This window comes from Oenanthe melanoleuca, chromosome 25, assembly GCF_029582105.1.
Source record: "Oenanthe melanoleuca isolate GR-GAL-2019-014 chromosome 25, OMel1.0, whole genome shotgun sequence".
Classification (NCBI taxonomy): Eukaryota; Metazoa; Chordata; class Aves; order Passeriformes; family Muscicapidae; genus Oenanthe; species Oenanthe melanoleuca.
Window position 1 is genome coordinate 5,415,214 of NC_079358.1, and position 14,043 is coordinate 5,429,256.

The 14,043-nt window shown below is 60.8% G+C and overlaps 2 protein-coding genes across 2 annotated transcripts in view; one reads left to right on the plus strand and one right to left on the minus strand.

The window, feature by feature from the left end:
- Positions 1-8,791, plus strand: part of LOC130263332 (transcription initiation factor TFIID subunit 6-like) — a 10,511-nt gene extending 1,720 nt beyond the window's left edge. The window contains 12 exon segments of the mRNA XM_056510839.1: positions 578-735; positions 1,255-1,397; positions 1,616-1,693; positions 3,346-3,447; positions 4,349-4,531; positions 5,089-5,163; positions 5,748-5,873; positions 6,671-6,844; positions 7,428-7,484; positions 7,486-7,600; positions 7,603-7,643; positions 8,090-8,791. Of these exon segments, the coding sequence (XP_056366814.1) occupies positions 578-735; positions 1,255-1,397; positions 1,616-1,693; positions 3,346-3,447; positions 4,349-4,531; positions 5,089-5,163; positions 5,748-5,873; positions 6,671-6,844; positions 7,428-7,484; positions 7,486-7,600; positions 7,603-7,643; positions 8,090-8,512 (1,675 nt within the window). The 3' untranslated portion in view covers positions 8,513-8,791.
- Positions 1-14,043, minus strand: part of PSMC4 (proteasome 26S subunit, ATPase 4) — a 68,704-nt gene that overhangs the window by 26,100 nt on the left and 28,561 nt on the right. The gene's annotated exons all lie outside the window — the stretch shown is intronic.

The following is a 14,043-nucleotide window of genomic DNA, read 5'->3' on the forward strand; positions in this document are numbered from 1 at the left end:
CCCCTGACCCCATTTTTGGGGCCCCCCAGAGGATTTTGGGGCCCCCTGACCCCATTTTTGGGGCCCCTGACCCCATTTTTGGGGCCCCCCAGGGGATTTTGGGGCCCCCTGACCCCATTTTTGGGCCCCCCCAGAGGATTTTGGGGCCCCCTGACCCCATTTTTGGGGCCCCCTGACCCCGTTTTTGGGGCCCCCCAGAGGATTTTTGACTCCCCTGACCCCATTTTTGGGGCCCCCTGACCCCGTTTTTGGGGCCCCCCAGGGGATTTTGGGGCCCCCTGACCCCGTTTTTGGGGCCCCTGACCCCATTTTTGGGGCCCCCCAGAGGATTTTTGACTCCCCTGACCCCATTTTTGGGGCCCCCCAGAGGATTTTTGACTCCCCTGACCCCATTTTTGGGGCCCCTGACCCCATTTTTGGGGCCCCCCAGAGGATTTTTGACTTCCCTGACCCCATTTTTGGGGCCCCCCAGAGGATTTTTGACTCCCCTGACCCCATTTTTGGGCCCCCTGACCCTGTTTTTGGGGCCCCCCAGGGGATTTTGGGGCCCCCTGACCCCGTTTTTGGGGCCCCCCAGGGGATTTTGGGGTCCCCTGACCCCTTTTTTGCCCCCAGCCCCCAAGGAGCAGCAGAAGGCCGAGGCCACTGAACCCCTGAAATCGGCCAAGCCCGGGCAGGAGGAGGAGGGGACCCCGAAATCCAAGGGGCCAGGAGGGGCTGGGGGCGATGGAAAAGGTGAGGAGGGGGATTCTGGGGTGGCTTAAAGGGGATTTGGGGGGATTTGGGGAGGATTTGGGGAGGTTTGAGGGGAATTTTGGGGTGGTTTAAGAGGAATTTGGGGGATTTCGGGGCAATTTAGGGGGATTCTGGGGGGGTCTTGAAGGGAATTTTGGGAGGTTTGAAGGGAAATTTTCTGAAATTTGGGGGATTTTGGGTGGGATTTTGGGTGATTTGAGGGGAAAACTGAGGGGTTTGGGGTGGTTTAAGAAGATTTTGGGGCGCTCAATGAGATTTTAGGGTTCTCAGGGTGATTTTGGGGATATTTTGAGGCGCCCCTGAGATTTTGGGAATCCCCAAAAAAAACGGAAAGAGAAGCAGCGCCCCCTGCTGGATGGGGGTGGTAAACCAGCAGGATTTGAGGAAACCCAGTCAGAATTTGGGGGGATTTGGGGGTCTCAGGGCAATTTTGGGGTGCTGAGGCTGATTCTGGGGTGCTCAGGGGTATCTTGGGATATTTTGGGATCCCCAAAAAAGGGAAGGAGAAGAAGCCCCCCCTGCTGGAGGCGCCCCCCCTGCGGCTGAAGCCGCGCAGCGTCCACGAGCTCTCGGTGGAGCAGCAGCTCTACTACAAGGAGATCACCGAGGCCTGCGTGGGGTCCTGCGAGGCCAAACGGGCTGTGAGTCACCCCAAAAACCCCAAAATCATCCCCAAAAAAATCCCCTAAAAATTCCTATAAATCACCCCAAAAATTCCTAAAAAATTAAAAAAAAAAATCTCTTAAAAATACCCTAAAAATTCTAAAAATCCCCCGAAATCACTCCAAAGCTACCCCCCCAATGTCCCCAATGTCCCCACAATGTCCCCAACGTTGTCCCCTCTGTCCCTGTCCCACAGGAAGCTCTCCAGAGCATCGCCACTGACCCTGGGCTGTACCAGATGCTGCCACGCTTCAGCACCTTCATCTCCGAGGGGGTGAGAGACCCAAAACCCTGGGAATTCACCCCAAAATCCTGCCCAAAACCCTGCCCCAAAACCCTGGGAATTCACCCCAAAATTCTGCCCAAAACCCTGGGAATTCACCCCAAAACCCTGCCCCAAAACCCTGGGAATTCACCCCAAAATCCTGACCCTAAACCCTGGGAATTCACCCCAAAATCCTGCCCCAAAACCCTGCCCCAAAACCCTGGGAATTCACCCCAAAATCCTGACCCTAAACCCTGGGAATTCACCCCAAAATCCTGACCCTAAACCCTGGGAATTCACCCCAAAATCCTGACCCTAAACCCTGGGAATTCACCCCAAAATCCTGACCCTAAATCCTGCCCCAAAACCCTGGGAATTCACCCCAAAATCCTGCCCAAAACCCTGGGAATTCACCCCAAAATCCTGACCCTAAACCCTGGGAATTCACCCCAAAATCCTGACCCTAAATCCTGCCCCAAAACCCTGGGAATTCACCCCAAAATCCTGACCCTAAACCCTGGGAATTCACCCCAAAATCCTGACCCTAGACCCTGGGAATTCACCCCAAAATCCTGACCCTAAACCCTGGGAATTCACCCCAAAATCCTGACCCTAAACCCTGCCCAAAACCCTGGGAATTCACCCCAAAACCCTGCCCCAAAACCCTGGGAATTCACCCCAAAATCCTGCCCAAAACCCTGGGAATTCACCCCAAAATCCTGCCCAAAACCCTGGGAATTCAACCCAAAATCCTGACCCTAAACCGTGGGAATTCACCCCAAAATCCTGACCCAAAACCCTGGGAATTCACCCCAAAATCCTGACCCTAAACCCTGCCCCAAAACCCTGGGAATTCACCCCAAAACCCTGCCCCAAAACCCTGGGAATTCACCCTAAAGTCCTGACCCTAAACCCTGGGAATTCACCCCAAAACCCTGCCCCAAAACTCTGGGAATTCACCCCAAAATCCTGACGCTAAACCCTGGGAATTCACCCCAAAATCCTGCCCAAAACCCTGGGAATTCACCCCAAAATCCTGCCCCAGAACCCTGGGAATTCACCCCAAAATCCTGCCCAAAACCCTGGGGCTGTCCCCTCAGTGTCTCCTGGCTGTCCCCATTGTCCCCTCAGTGTCCCCTCAGTGTCCCCATTGTCCCCTCAGTGTCCCCTCAGTGTCCCCTCAGTGTCCCCTGGCTGTCCCCATTGTCCCCTCAGTGTCCCCTCAGTGTCCCCTCAGTGTCCCCTCAGTGTCCCCTCAGTGTCTCCATTGTCCCCTCAGTGTCCCCTGGCTGTCCCCTGTCCCCATTGTCCCCTCAGTGTCCCCACTGTCCCTGTCTCCTCAGTGTCCCCTCAGTGTCCCCTCAGTGTCCCCTGGCTGTCCTCTGTCCCCTCAGTGTCCCCTCAGTGTCCTCTGGCTGTCCCCTGTCCCCTCAGTGTCCCCTCAGTGTCCCCTCAGTGTCCCCTCAGTGTCCCCTCAGTGTCCCCACTGTCCCTGTCCCCTCAGTGTCCCCTCAGTGTCCCCTCAGTGTCTCCATTGTCCCCTCAGTGTCCCCTCAGTGTCCCCTGGCTGTCCCCATTGTCCCCTCAGTGTCCCCTCAGTGTCCCCATTGTCCCCTCAGTGTCCCCATTGTCCCCTCAGTGTCCCCTGTCCCTGTCCCCAGGTGCGGGTGAACGTGGTTCAGAACAACCTGGCGCTGCTCATTTACCTGATGAGGATGGTGAAGGCTCTGATGGACAACCCCACCCTGTACCTGGAGAAATACGTGAGTGACACACCTGGGTGTCACCTGAGTGTCATGAGTGTCACCTGTGTCACCTGAGTGTCATTAATGTCACCTGTGTCACCTGAGTGTCACCTGTGTGTCATTAATGTCACCTGTGTAATCTGTGTGTCACACCTGTCACCTCCTGAAACTTCCTGTCCCTGATGGACAACCCCACACTTGGAGAAATACGGGAGTGCCACACCTGGGTGTCACCTGAGTGCCACCTGAGTGCCACACCTGGGTGTCACCTGGGTGTCACCTGAGTGTCATTAATGTCACCTGAGTGTCACCAAAGTGTCCTCAAGTGTCTCAAACCTGTCCCTGAGTGTCCCAGGATGTCCCACATGCGTCCTCAAATGTCCCAAATGTGTCCTGAAGCTGTCCCCAAGTGTCCCTAAATGTCCCCAGTGATGTCCCCAGTGATGTCCCAGTGTCCCCATGCCCCATGCCCCAATGTCCCCGAGGTCCCTGATGTCCCCATGTCCCCATGTCCCCAATGTCCCCCTGTCCCAGCTGCACGAGCTGATCCCCGCTGTCATGACGTGCATCGTCAGCCGCCAGCTCTGCCTGTCCCTGTGTCCCCAATGATGTCCCCAATGTCCCCAGTCATGTCCCCAATGATGTCCCCAATGTCCCCAATGTCCCCTGTCTGTCCCTGTCCCCAGCTGCACGAGCTGATCCCCGCTGTCATGACGTGCATCGTCAGCCGCCAGCTCTGCCTGTCCCTGTGTCCCCAATGTCCCCATGTCCCCAATGTCCCCCTGTCCCAGCTGCACGAGCTGATCCCCGCTGTCATGACGTGCATCGTCAGCCGCCAGCTCTGCCTGTCCCTGTGTCCCCAATGATGTCCCCAATGTCCTCATGTCCCCAATGATGTCCCCAATGTCCCCTGTCCCAGCTGCACGAGCTGATCCCCGCTGTCATGACGTGCATCGTCAGCCGCCAGCTCTGCCTGCGCCCCGACGTCGACAACCACTGGGCCCTGCGCGACTTCGCCGCGCGCCTGGTGGCGCAGGTGTGCAAGAACTTCAGCACCACCACCAACAACATCCAGAGCAGGATCACCAAGACCTTCACCAGGGTCAGAGCCGGGGCAGGAAACGGGAATTTGGGGGAAAAAAAACGGGAAAATTCGGTGAAAAAATGGGGATTTTAGAGCGAAAAATGGGGATTTTGGGGTTAAAAATGGAAGAGTTGGGTAAAAAAATTGGGGTTTGTGATTTGGGGTTTGGGGTTTGGGGTTTTTTGGGTTTGGGGTTTGGGGTTTGTGATTTGGGGTTTTGGGTTTGGGTTTGATTTGGGGTCTGAAATTTGTGGTTTGGAGTGTGATTTGTGTTTTGGGGTCTGTAATTTTGATTTGGGGTGTAATTTGGGGTGTAATTTGGGGTGTAATTTGGGGTTTGGGGTCTGTAATTTTGATTTGAGGTGTGATTTGGGGTTTTGGGTTTGGGGTGTGATTTGGGGTTTGATTTGGGGTGTGATTTGGGGTCTGTAATTTTGATTTGAGGTGTGATTTGGGGTTTGGGGTCTGTAATTTGTGGTTTGGGGTGTGATTTGGGGTTTGGGGTCTGTAATTTGTGGTTTGGGGTGTGATTTGGGGTCTGTAATTTTGATTTGGGGTCTCTGTGTCCCCCCCAGAGCTGGGTCGATGACAAGACGCCCTGGACGACGCGGTACGGCTCCATCGCGGGGCTGGCCGAGCTGGGACACGACGTGAGTGGCACCTGGGGACACCTGAGTGCCATTAATGTCACCTAGGTGTCACCTGTGTCACTTGAGTATCACACCTGTGTCACCTGAGGGTCACCTGTGTGTCACCTGGGGACACCTGTGGCATCTGAGTGTCACCTGAGTGTCACCTGAGTATCACACCTCTGTCACCTGAGTGTCACCTGAATGTCACCTAAGTGCCACCTGTGTGTCACCTGTTGAGTGTCTCACCTGTGTTACCTGAGTGTTACCTGTGTGTCGCCTGAGTCTCACCTGTGTCACCTGAGTGTCATCTGTGTCACCCGTGTGTGTCACCTGTGTTACGTCCCCAATGTCCCCCAATGTCCCCAATCCCCCCAGTGTCCCCAATGTCCCCCCAATGTCCCCCAATGTCCCCCAATGTCCCCAATCCCCCCAGTGTCCCCAATGTCCCCCAATGTCCCCAATCCCCCCAGTGTCCCCAATGTCCCCCAATGTCCTCCAATGTCCCCAATCCCCCCAATGTCCCCAATCCCCCCAGTGTCCCCAATCCCCCCAGTGTCCCCAATGTCCCCCCAGTGTCCCCATGTCCCCGTGTCCCTCCTCAGGTGATCAAGACCCTGATCCTGCCGCGGCTCCCGGCCGAGGGCGAGCGCGTGCGGAACATTCTGGAAGGGCCGGTGGTGAGCACCATCGACCGCATCGGGGCCGACCACGTGCAGAGCCTGCTGCTGGTGAGGGAGGGGACACTGGGGACACTGGGGGGACGGTGGGGACACTGGGGACACTGGGGGCACTGGGGACCACGTGCAGAGCCTGCTGCTGGTGAGGGAGGGGACACTCGGGGGACATTGGGGGGACTGGGGGATTGGGGACACTGGGGACCACGTGCAGAGCCTCCTGCTGGTGAGAGAGGGGACACTGGGGACACTGGGGACACTGGGGGGATTGGGGACACTGGGGATGGCACTGGGGACACTGGGGAGGAGTGGGGACACTGGGAGAGGGACTGGGGACACTGGGGAGGGAAAGTTGGGGACACTGGGGAGGGACTGGGGACACTGGGACACTGGGGGGACTGGGGACACTGGGGACCACGTGCAGAGCCTGCTGCTGGTGAAGGACGGGGCAGGGACAAGGACAGGGGGACACTGGAGACACTGGGGGACATTGGGGGGACACTTGGGGGGACTGAGGACACTGGAGGGTTGGGGACATGAAGGGAACAAGGTGTGTCCCCCTGTGTCCCCACAGCAGCACTGTGCCCCCGTGCTGGGATATCCCAGGGTCCCCAGTGTCACTCTGCTGTCCCCATGTCCCCCCAGAAGCACTGTGCCCCCGTGCTGGGATATCCCAGTGTCCCCAGTGTCACCCTGCTGTCCCCATGTCCCCCCAGAAGCACTGTGCCCCCGTGCTGGGATATCCCAGTGTCCCCAATGCTGTCCCCATGTCCCCAATGTCCCCCCAGAAGCACTGTGCCCCCGTGCTGGGATATCCCAGTGTCCCCAATGCTGTCCCCATGTCCCCCCAGAAGCACTGTGCCCCCGTGCTGGCCAAGGCCCGCGCGCCCCCCGACAGCCCCGAGGCGTTCCGGGCGGATTTCGGGTACCTGGGGGCGCTGCTGTGCTCGCACGTGGTGAAGGCGCGGGCGCAGGCGGCGCTGCAGGCGCAGCAGGTCAACAGGACCACGCTGACCATCACCCAGGTGGCACCGGGGACAGCGGGGACAGCGGGGGAATGGGGGACACTGGGGGGAATGGGGAGATTGGGGACACTGGGGGGATTGGGGACACTGGGGGGATTGGGGACACTGGGGGATCGGGGATGTTGGGGACATTGGGGGAGGTGACACCAGGGCTGGGGGCGGGTGAGGGTTTGTGGTCACCCTGGGGGGTCCTGCTGCATGTGTCCCCTTCCTGGGACTTGTGTCCCCAACGTGTTCCCGATGTGTGTCCTGTGTGTGTCCCCAGTGTCCCCAGTGTCCCCAATGTCCCCAATCTCCCCAATCCCCCCAATGTCCCCAATGTCCCCAGTGTCCCCAATGTCCCCAGTGTCCCCATGTCCCCAGTCCCCCCATGTCCCCAATCCCCCCAGTGTCCCCAGTTCCCCAATGTCCCCAGTGTCCCCAATCCCCCCATGTCCCCCATATCCCAATCCCCCCAGTGTCCCCAATCCCCCCAGTATCCCCAGTGTCCCCAATCCCCCCAATGTCCCCAGTGTCCCCAGTGTCCCCAATGTCCCCAATCCCCCCGGTGTCCCCGCTGTCCCTGACTGTCCCTGTCCCGCAGCCCCGCCCCACGCTGACGCTGTCCCAGGCCCCGCCGGCTCCGGGCGCCCCCCCGCGCCCCCCCCAGCATCATCAAGGTCCCCAGCGCCATCGCCCTGCCCGTCCCTGTCCCCGTCCCCGTCCCCTCCCTGCCCTCGGGCCGCCCCGGGACCCCCACGCAGCCGTCACCGCCCCCCAGTTCATCGTCATGTCCTCGGCCAGCAGCGCCGGGCAGCAGGTAGGGGACAGGGGACAGGGGGGGACACTGGGGACAGTGGGGACAGTGGGGACACGGGAGGGGGATGGGGGACATTGGGGGGACGTGGACAGTGGGGGGACATGTGGACACTGGGACATGGGACATTGGGGGGACACTGGGGACATTTGGGTCATTGGGGCGGGGTGGGGACATGGGGGACATTGGAGGGGGATTGGGGACATTGGGGACATGGGGACATTGGGGGGACATGGGGGGATTGGTGGCATTGGGCTGACAGCGGGATGACAATGGTGTGACAGTGAAAGGACAAGGGGGTGGCAATGAGGTGACAACGAGGTGACATTTGAGTGTCAACAAGCGACAGTGGGGCGACAATGACAGGACAACGAGGTGACAATTTGTGACACTGAGGTGGCATTTCCACGGTGCCCCCCCAGTGCCACCCCTGTCCCCCGTGTCCCCAGGTGATCACCCTGAGCACCTCCCCCGCCCCCAGCGCCACCTCCCCTGTCACCAGCACGGTCCCCAGTGTCCCCAGCGCCGTGCAGCCGCTGGTCAAGCTGGTGCCAGCGCCCGGGGCCACCAGCGCCGCCCCCGGGGCCACCAGCGTCCCCGCCGGCGTCCCCAGCGCCGTGCAGAAATACATCGTGGTGTCCCTGCCCCCCGCCGGGGACAGCAAGGGTGGCACTGCCAGCGCCACCGCCCCTGTCCCCAGCGCCGCCCCCCAGCTGTCCCCGAGCGCCAGCGGCGCCTCGCCCAAGGGGGAGGCGGGGGACAGTCCCCAGGGGGGCGTGGCTGCCACCGGCGCTGCCACCAGCGCCACCAGTGCCACCAGTGCCACCAGTGCCGCCTTCAAAGCCAACGGGGCGCAGGAGGGGGGGCAGTGACAGCGGGGACAGCACAGTGCCACCAGGGTGTCACCAAGGTGTCCCTAAAGTGTCCCCAAGGTGTCACCAAAGTGTACATAAAGTGTTCCTGAAGTGTCACCAGAGTGTCCTTGGAGTGTCCCCAAGGTGTCACCACAGTGTCCCCAAGGTGTCCCTGGATGCCTCTGTAGGGACAAGGGGGTCTGGGTGTCCCCAGAGTGTCATGAGAGTGTCACCGAAGTGTCACCAAGGTGTTCCTAAAGTGTCACCAAACTGTACATAAAGTGTTCCTAAAGTGTCCCCAAGGTGTCCCCAGGGTGTCCCTGGATGCCTCTATAGGGACACGGGGGTCTGGGTGTCCCCAAAGTGTCCCCAGGTGTGTTTTAGGTGTCCCCAAAGTGTCCCCAAGGTGTCTCTGGATTCCTCCATGGGGACAGGGGGGTCTGGTTGTCCCCAAAGTGTCCCCAAGGTGTCCCTAAAGTGTTCCCCGTGTCACCAAAGTGTCCCCAGGGTGTCCCTGGGTTCCTCCATGGGGACACGGAGGGTCCAGGTGTCCCCAGACTGTCCCCAAGGTGTCCCCAAAGGTTCCATGGACCCCACCCATGGGGACAGGGGGGGTCTGGATGTCCCCAGAGTGTCCCCAGGGTGTCCCCGCCCCGGGGCCGGGTGGAACTCAATAAACTCCCAGTTCGTCCCAGTCTGTCCCAGTTCAGTGTCACGTGTTCGGGGGAGGGTTCCGCGGTGTCCCCAAAATGTCCCCAAATGGGGGGGGCGGGGGGACGAGCAGCCAATGGGAGGGGGGGCGGTGGCGGTGACGTCGCCGGGAGGGGACAGGGTGGGGGAGGGGACAGGGGACAATGACGGGGCCACCCCACGATGTCCCCTGGGTCATTCCCCCAGTGTTCCCAGTACAGACCAGTGCCCCAGTAATCCCAGTACAAACCAGTACAGCCCAGTGATCCCAGTACAGCCCAGTGATCCCAGTACAGACCAGTGCTCCCAGTAATCCCAGTACAAACCAGTACAACCCAGTGATCCCAGTACAGCCCAGTGATCCCAGTGCTCCCAGTACAGACCAGTGCTCCCAGTAATCCCAGTACAAACCAGTGATCCCAGTACAAACCAGTACTTCCAGTACAAACCAGTACTCCCAGTGATCCCAGTACAGCCCAGTACAACCCGGTGCTCCCAGTTCACGCCCAGTGTGTCCCAGTCCCTCCCATTCCCGTCTCATTCTCTCCCAGTTCCCTTCCCATTCCCCTCAGCCCCCTCCCAGTGCCCCCAGTGCCCTCCCAGTCCATCCCAGTCCCTCCCAGTTCCTCCCAGTGGCCCCCAGACCCTCCCAGTCCCCCCCAGTCCCTCCCAGTATCCCCCCAGTACCCCCCCAGACCCTCCCAGTCCCCCCCCAGTTCCCCCCAATCCCCTCCCAGTACCCCCCAGTCCCTCCCAGTCCCCCCCAGTTCCCCCCAGACCCTCCCAGTCCCTCCCAGTCCCCCCCCAGTCCCCCCCAGTCCCCCCCAGTCCCTCCCAGCCGTGTCCCCGCGGTCGCTGTCCCCTGTGCTCGGTTATAAATCCCGCGGTGTCCCCGGGGGGGTGGCTCTGCCATGGCTCTGTCCCCGCGGCCCTGGGTGGCGCTGGTGGCGCTGGTGGCGCTGGTGGCGCCCCCGGCGCGGGGCTGGGGCAGCGCTGACCCCACAGCGACGCTGTCGGTGGAGAACGGGGGGAACTGGGGGAACTGGGGAGAGCCCGAGTTCTGCCCGGGGAGAGCGTTCGCCAGAGGATTCCAGCTGAAGGTGGGACAGGGACAGGGGGACAGAGGGACATTGGGGACAGGGGGACAGAGGGACACTGAGGGGACAGGGGACATTGGGGACAGAGGGACACTGGGGACATTGGGGGCAGCAGTTGGGGACATTGGGGGACACTGGGGACACTGGGGACATTGGGGGTGTTCACTTGGGGCATTGGGGACATTGGGGGAGATTGGGGACATTGGGGGATCGGGGACACTGGGGACACTGGGGACAGAGGGGACAGAGGGACATTGGGGGACATTGGAGACATTGGGGACACTGGGGACATTGGGGATATTGGGGACATTGGGGATATTGGGGACATTGGGGACATTGGGGACACTGGGGACATTGAGGACACTGGGGGGATTGGAGACATTGGGGGATCGGGGACACTGGGGACATTGGGGACATTGAGGGGATTGTGGACACTGTGGTCATTGGGGACACTGGGGGACATTGGGGGCACTGGGGGGATTGGGGACATTGGGGACATTGGGGGGATTGGGGACATTGGGGGACATTGGGGACATTGGGGACATTGGGGGGATTGGGGGGATTGGGGACAGTGGGAGAATTTGGGACATTTGGGACATTGGGGTCATTGGGGACATTGGGGGGATTGGGGTGGTGCTGTGGGGATTTTAGGGACATTGGAGGTGACATTTGGGGACACAGGTGACATTTGGGGACACAGGTGACAGTTTGGGGACGGTTTGGGGACATTTTGTGGCGCGGCAGGTGGAGCCCCACAAGGGGTTTTTCGGGGACGACACGGGGCTGAACGCGGTGCGGCTGCTCTGCGACGGCGGCGGCCAGGCCACGTCCAGCGAGGGGCCGTGAGTGACCGCGGGGGGCAGCGGGGGGGGGCGGCCACCAGGGCAGCCCCGGGGCCACCAAAACCCAGCCATGGCCACCAAACCCAACCATGGCCACCAACAACCCCAACCGTGGCCACCAAAGCAACCCCGGGGCCACCAAAACCCAACCATGGCCACCAAAACAACCCCGGGGCCACCAAAACCCAACCATGGCCACCAAAACAACCCCGGGGCCACCAAAACCCAACCATGGCCACCAAACCCAACCATTGCAACCAGGGCAGCCACGGGGCCACCAAACCCAACCATGGCCACCAAAACCCAACCATGGCCACCAAAACAACCCTGGGGCCACCAAAACCCAACCATGGCCACCAAACCCAACCGTGGCCACCAAAACAACCCCAGGGCCACCAAAACCCAATCATGGCCACCAAAACAACCCCAGGGCCACCAAAACAACCCCAGGGCCACCAGAATCACCCTGGGGCCACCAGAACAACCTAGGGGCCACCAAAACAACCCCAGGGCCACCAGAATAACCCTGGGGCCACCAGAACAACCCCGGGGCCACCAAAACAACCCCAGGGCCACCAGAATAACCCTGGGGCCACTAGAACATAACCATGGCCACCAAAATCACCCCGGGGCCACCAGAACAACCCCAGGGCCACCAGAATCACCCCAGGACAACCAGAATCACCCCATGGCCACCAAAACCCAACCATGGTCACCACAACCCAAAAATGACCACCAAGATCCAAACCTGACCTCCCCAACTCAACCATGGCTAACACAACCCTTCCATGGCCACCTCAACCCAACCATGGCCACCAAAACCCCACCATGGCCACCCCAACCCAACCAAGGCCACCACAACTCAACCCTGACCAACCCAACTCAACCATGGCCACCACAACCCAACCATGGCCACCACAACCCTTCCATGGCCACCTCAACCCAACCATGGCCACCACGACCCTTCCATGGCCACCAAAACCCCACCATGGCCACCCCAACCCAACCATGGCCACCACAACCAAATCCTGGCCACCACAACCCTTCCATGGCCACCACGACCCAACCACGGCCACCCCAACCAACCACGGCCACCAAAACCCTTCCATGGCCACCAAAACCCCACCATGGCCACCCCAACCCAACCAAGGCCACCAAAACACAACCCTGGCCACCAAAACCCCACCATGGCCACCACAACCCTTCCATGGCCACCATCACCCAACCATGGCCAACCCAAGACAACCATGGCCACCTCAACCCAACCATGGCCACCAAAACCCTTCCATGGCCACCAAAACCCTTCCATGGCCACCTCCATGTCCCTCCCCTCATCCCTCACCCCGGGGAGTTTCTGGGGGGTTTTTTCCCCCCCGTTTCCCCCCGTGACCAGCGCGTCTCCCCTCCCGGTAGCCGCGGCTCCTGGGACCGGCCGGAGTCGTGCCCGCCGGGCCAGCGCCTGGTGTCGTTCCGGCTGCGCGTGGAGGCGCCGCGGGGGCTGTGGGACGACACGGCGGCCAACGCCATGGCCGCCATCTGCTCGGGGGGCTCGGTGCTGGAGGGCCGCGGTGGCCCCCAGGGCACCTGGGGCAACTGGAGCCTGCCGTGCCCGCCGGGGGCCGGGGTCTGCGGGCTGCGCACGCGCCTGGAGCCCCCCCAGCGCGGCGGCGACGACACCGGCCTCAACGACCTCGACCTGTACTGCTGCTCCTGAGCGGGGCCGGCCACCGGGGGCTACTGTGGGGCCACCGGGGGACCACCGTGGGATTGCCCCATTGACCCCTGGGACCACTGTGGGACTACCTTGGGACCATCCATAGATCCTGCATTGACCCCTGGGACAACCCTGGGACCACCCCATTGATCCCCGGGACTACCTTGGGACCACCTTGGGACCACCCCACTGACCCCTGGGACTACCTTGGGACCACCTTGGGATCACCCCATTGACCCCCTCATTGACCTGTGGGACCACCCCGGGATTGCCCCATTGACCCCTGGGACCACTGAGGGGTCACCTTGGGACCACCCTGGGACCATCCATGGATCCTCACTGACCCCTGGGACCACCCCACTGACCCCCAGGACCACCTCAGGCCCACCCCAGGACCACCACGGGACCACCCCACAGATCCCCTCATGGACCCCCTCACTCACCCCTGCATTGACCCCTGGGATCACCTTGGGACCACCCCATTGACCCCCTTGAGACCACACTGGGACCACCCTACGGGCCCCTGGGACCACCTTGGGACCCCCTCACTGACCCGTGGGACCACCCTGGGACCACCCCATTGACCCCCCAATGTCCACCGGGAACCCCCAGGGGCGGGGCAATAAACGGGTTTGATTGACAGCTCTGGCCACGCCCGTTTTTGTGGGTACTGGGAGGGACTGGGAGGGAACTGGGATGGAACTGGGAGGAACTGGGATGGACTGGGAGGGACTGGGATGGACTGGGATGGGACTGGGATGGAACAGGAATGGACTGGGCTGTACTGGGAGCACTGGGAGGGACTGGGATGGAACTGGGAGGGGCAACCCAGGTGCCCCCCCCCCACTTCCCCCAATGACATCACTCATTAATGAGTAATTAGTGATTAATTAATCAATTAATTAAGAGCACTTTATTAATAATTATAGGCCCCACCCTCTGCTGGGGGTGGTCAAGGGGTCACTCAGTGGTCAGTGTGGGATTGGTCAGTGTCCCCAGCTGGTCACTCATTGGTCACTCACTGGTCACTCATGGGTCACTCATTGGTCACTGAGTGGTCACTCAGCAGTCATTCATGGGTCACTCATTGGTCACTGGTCACTCATTGGTCACTTCTCCCCCTGCCAACACCAGTGTAAGGCATTGGGAGGTCAGTGAGTGGTCAGTGTCACAGAGGGGTGTCAGTGGCTCAGTCAGTCACTCATT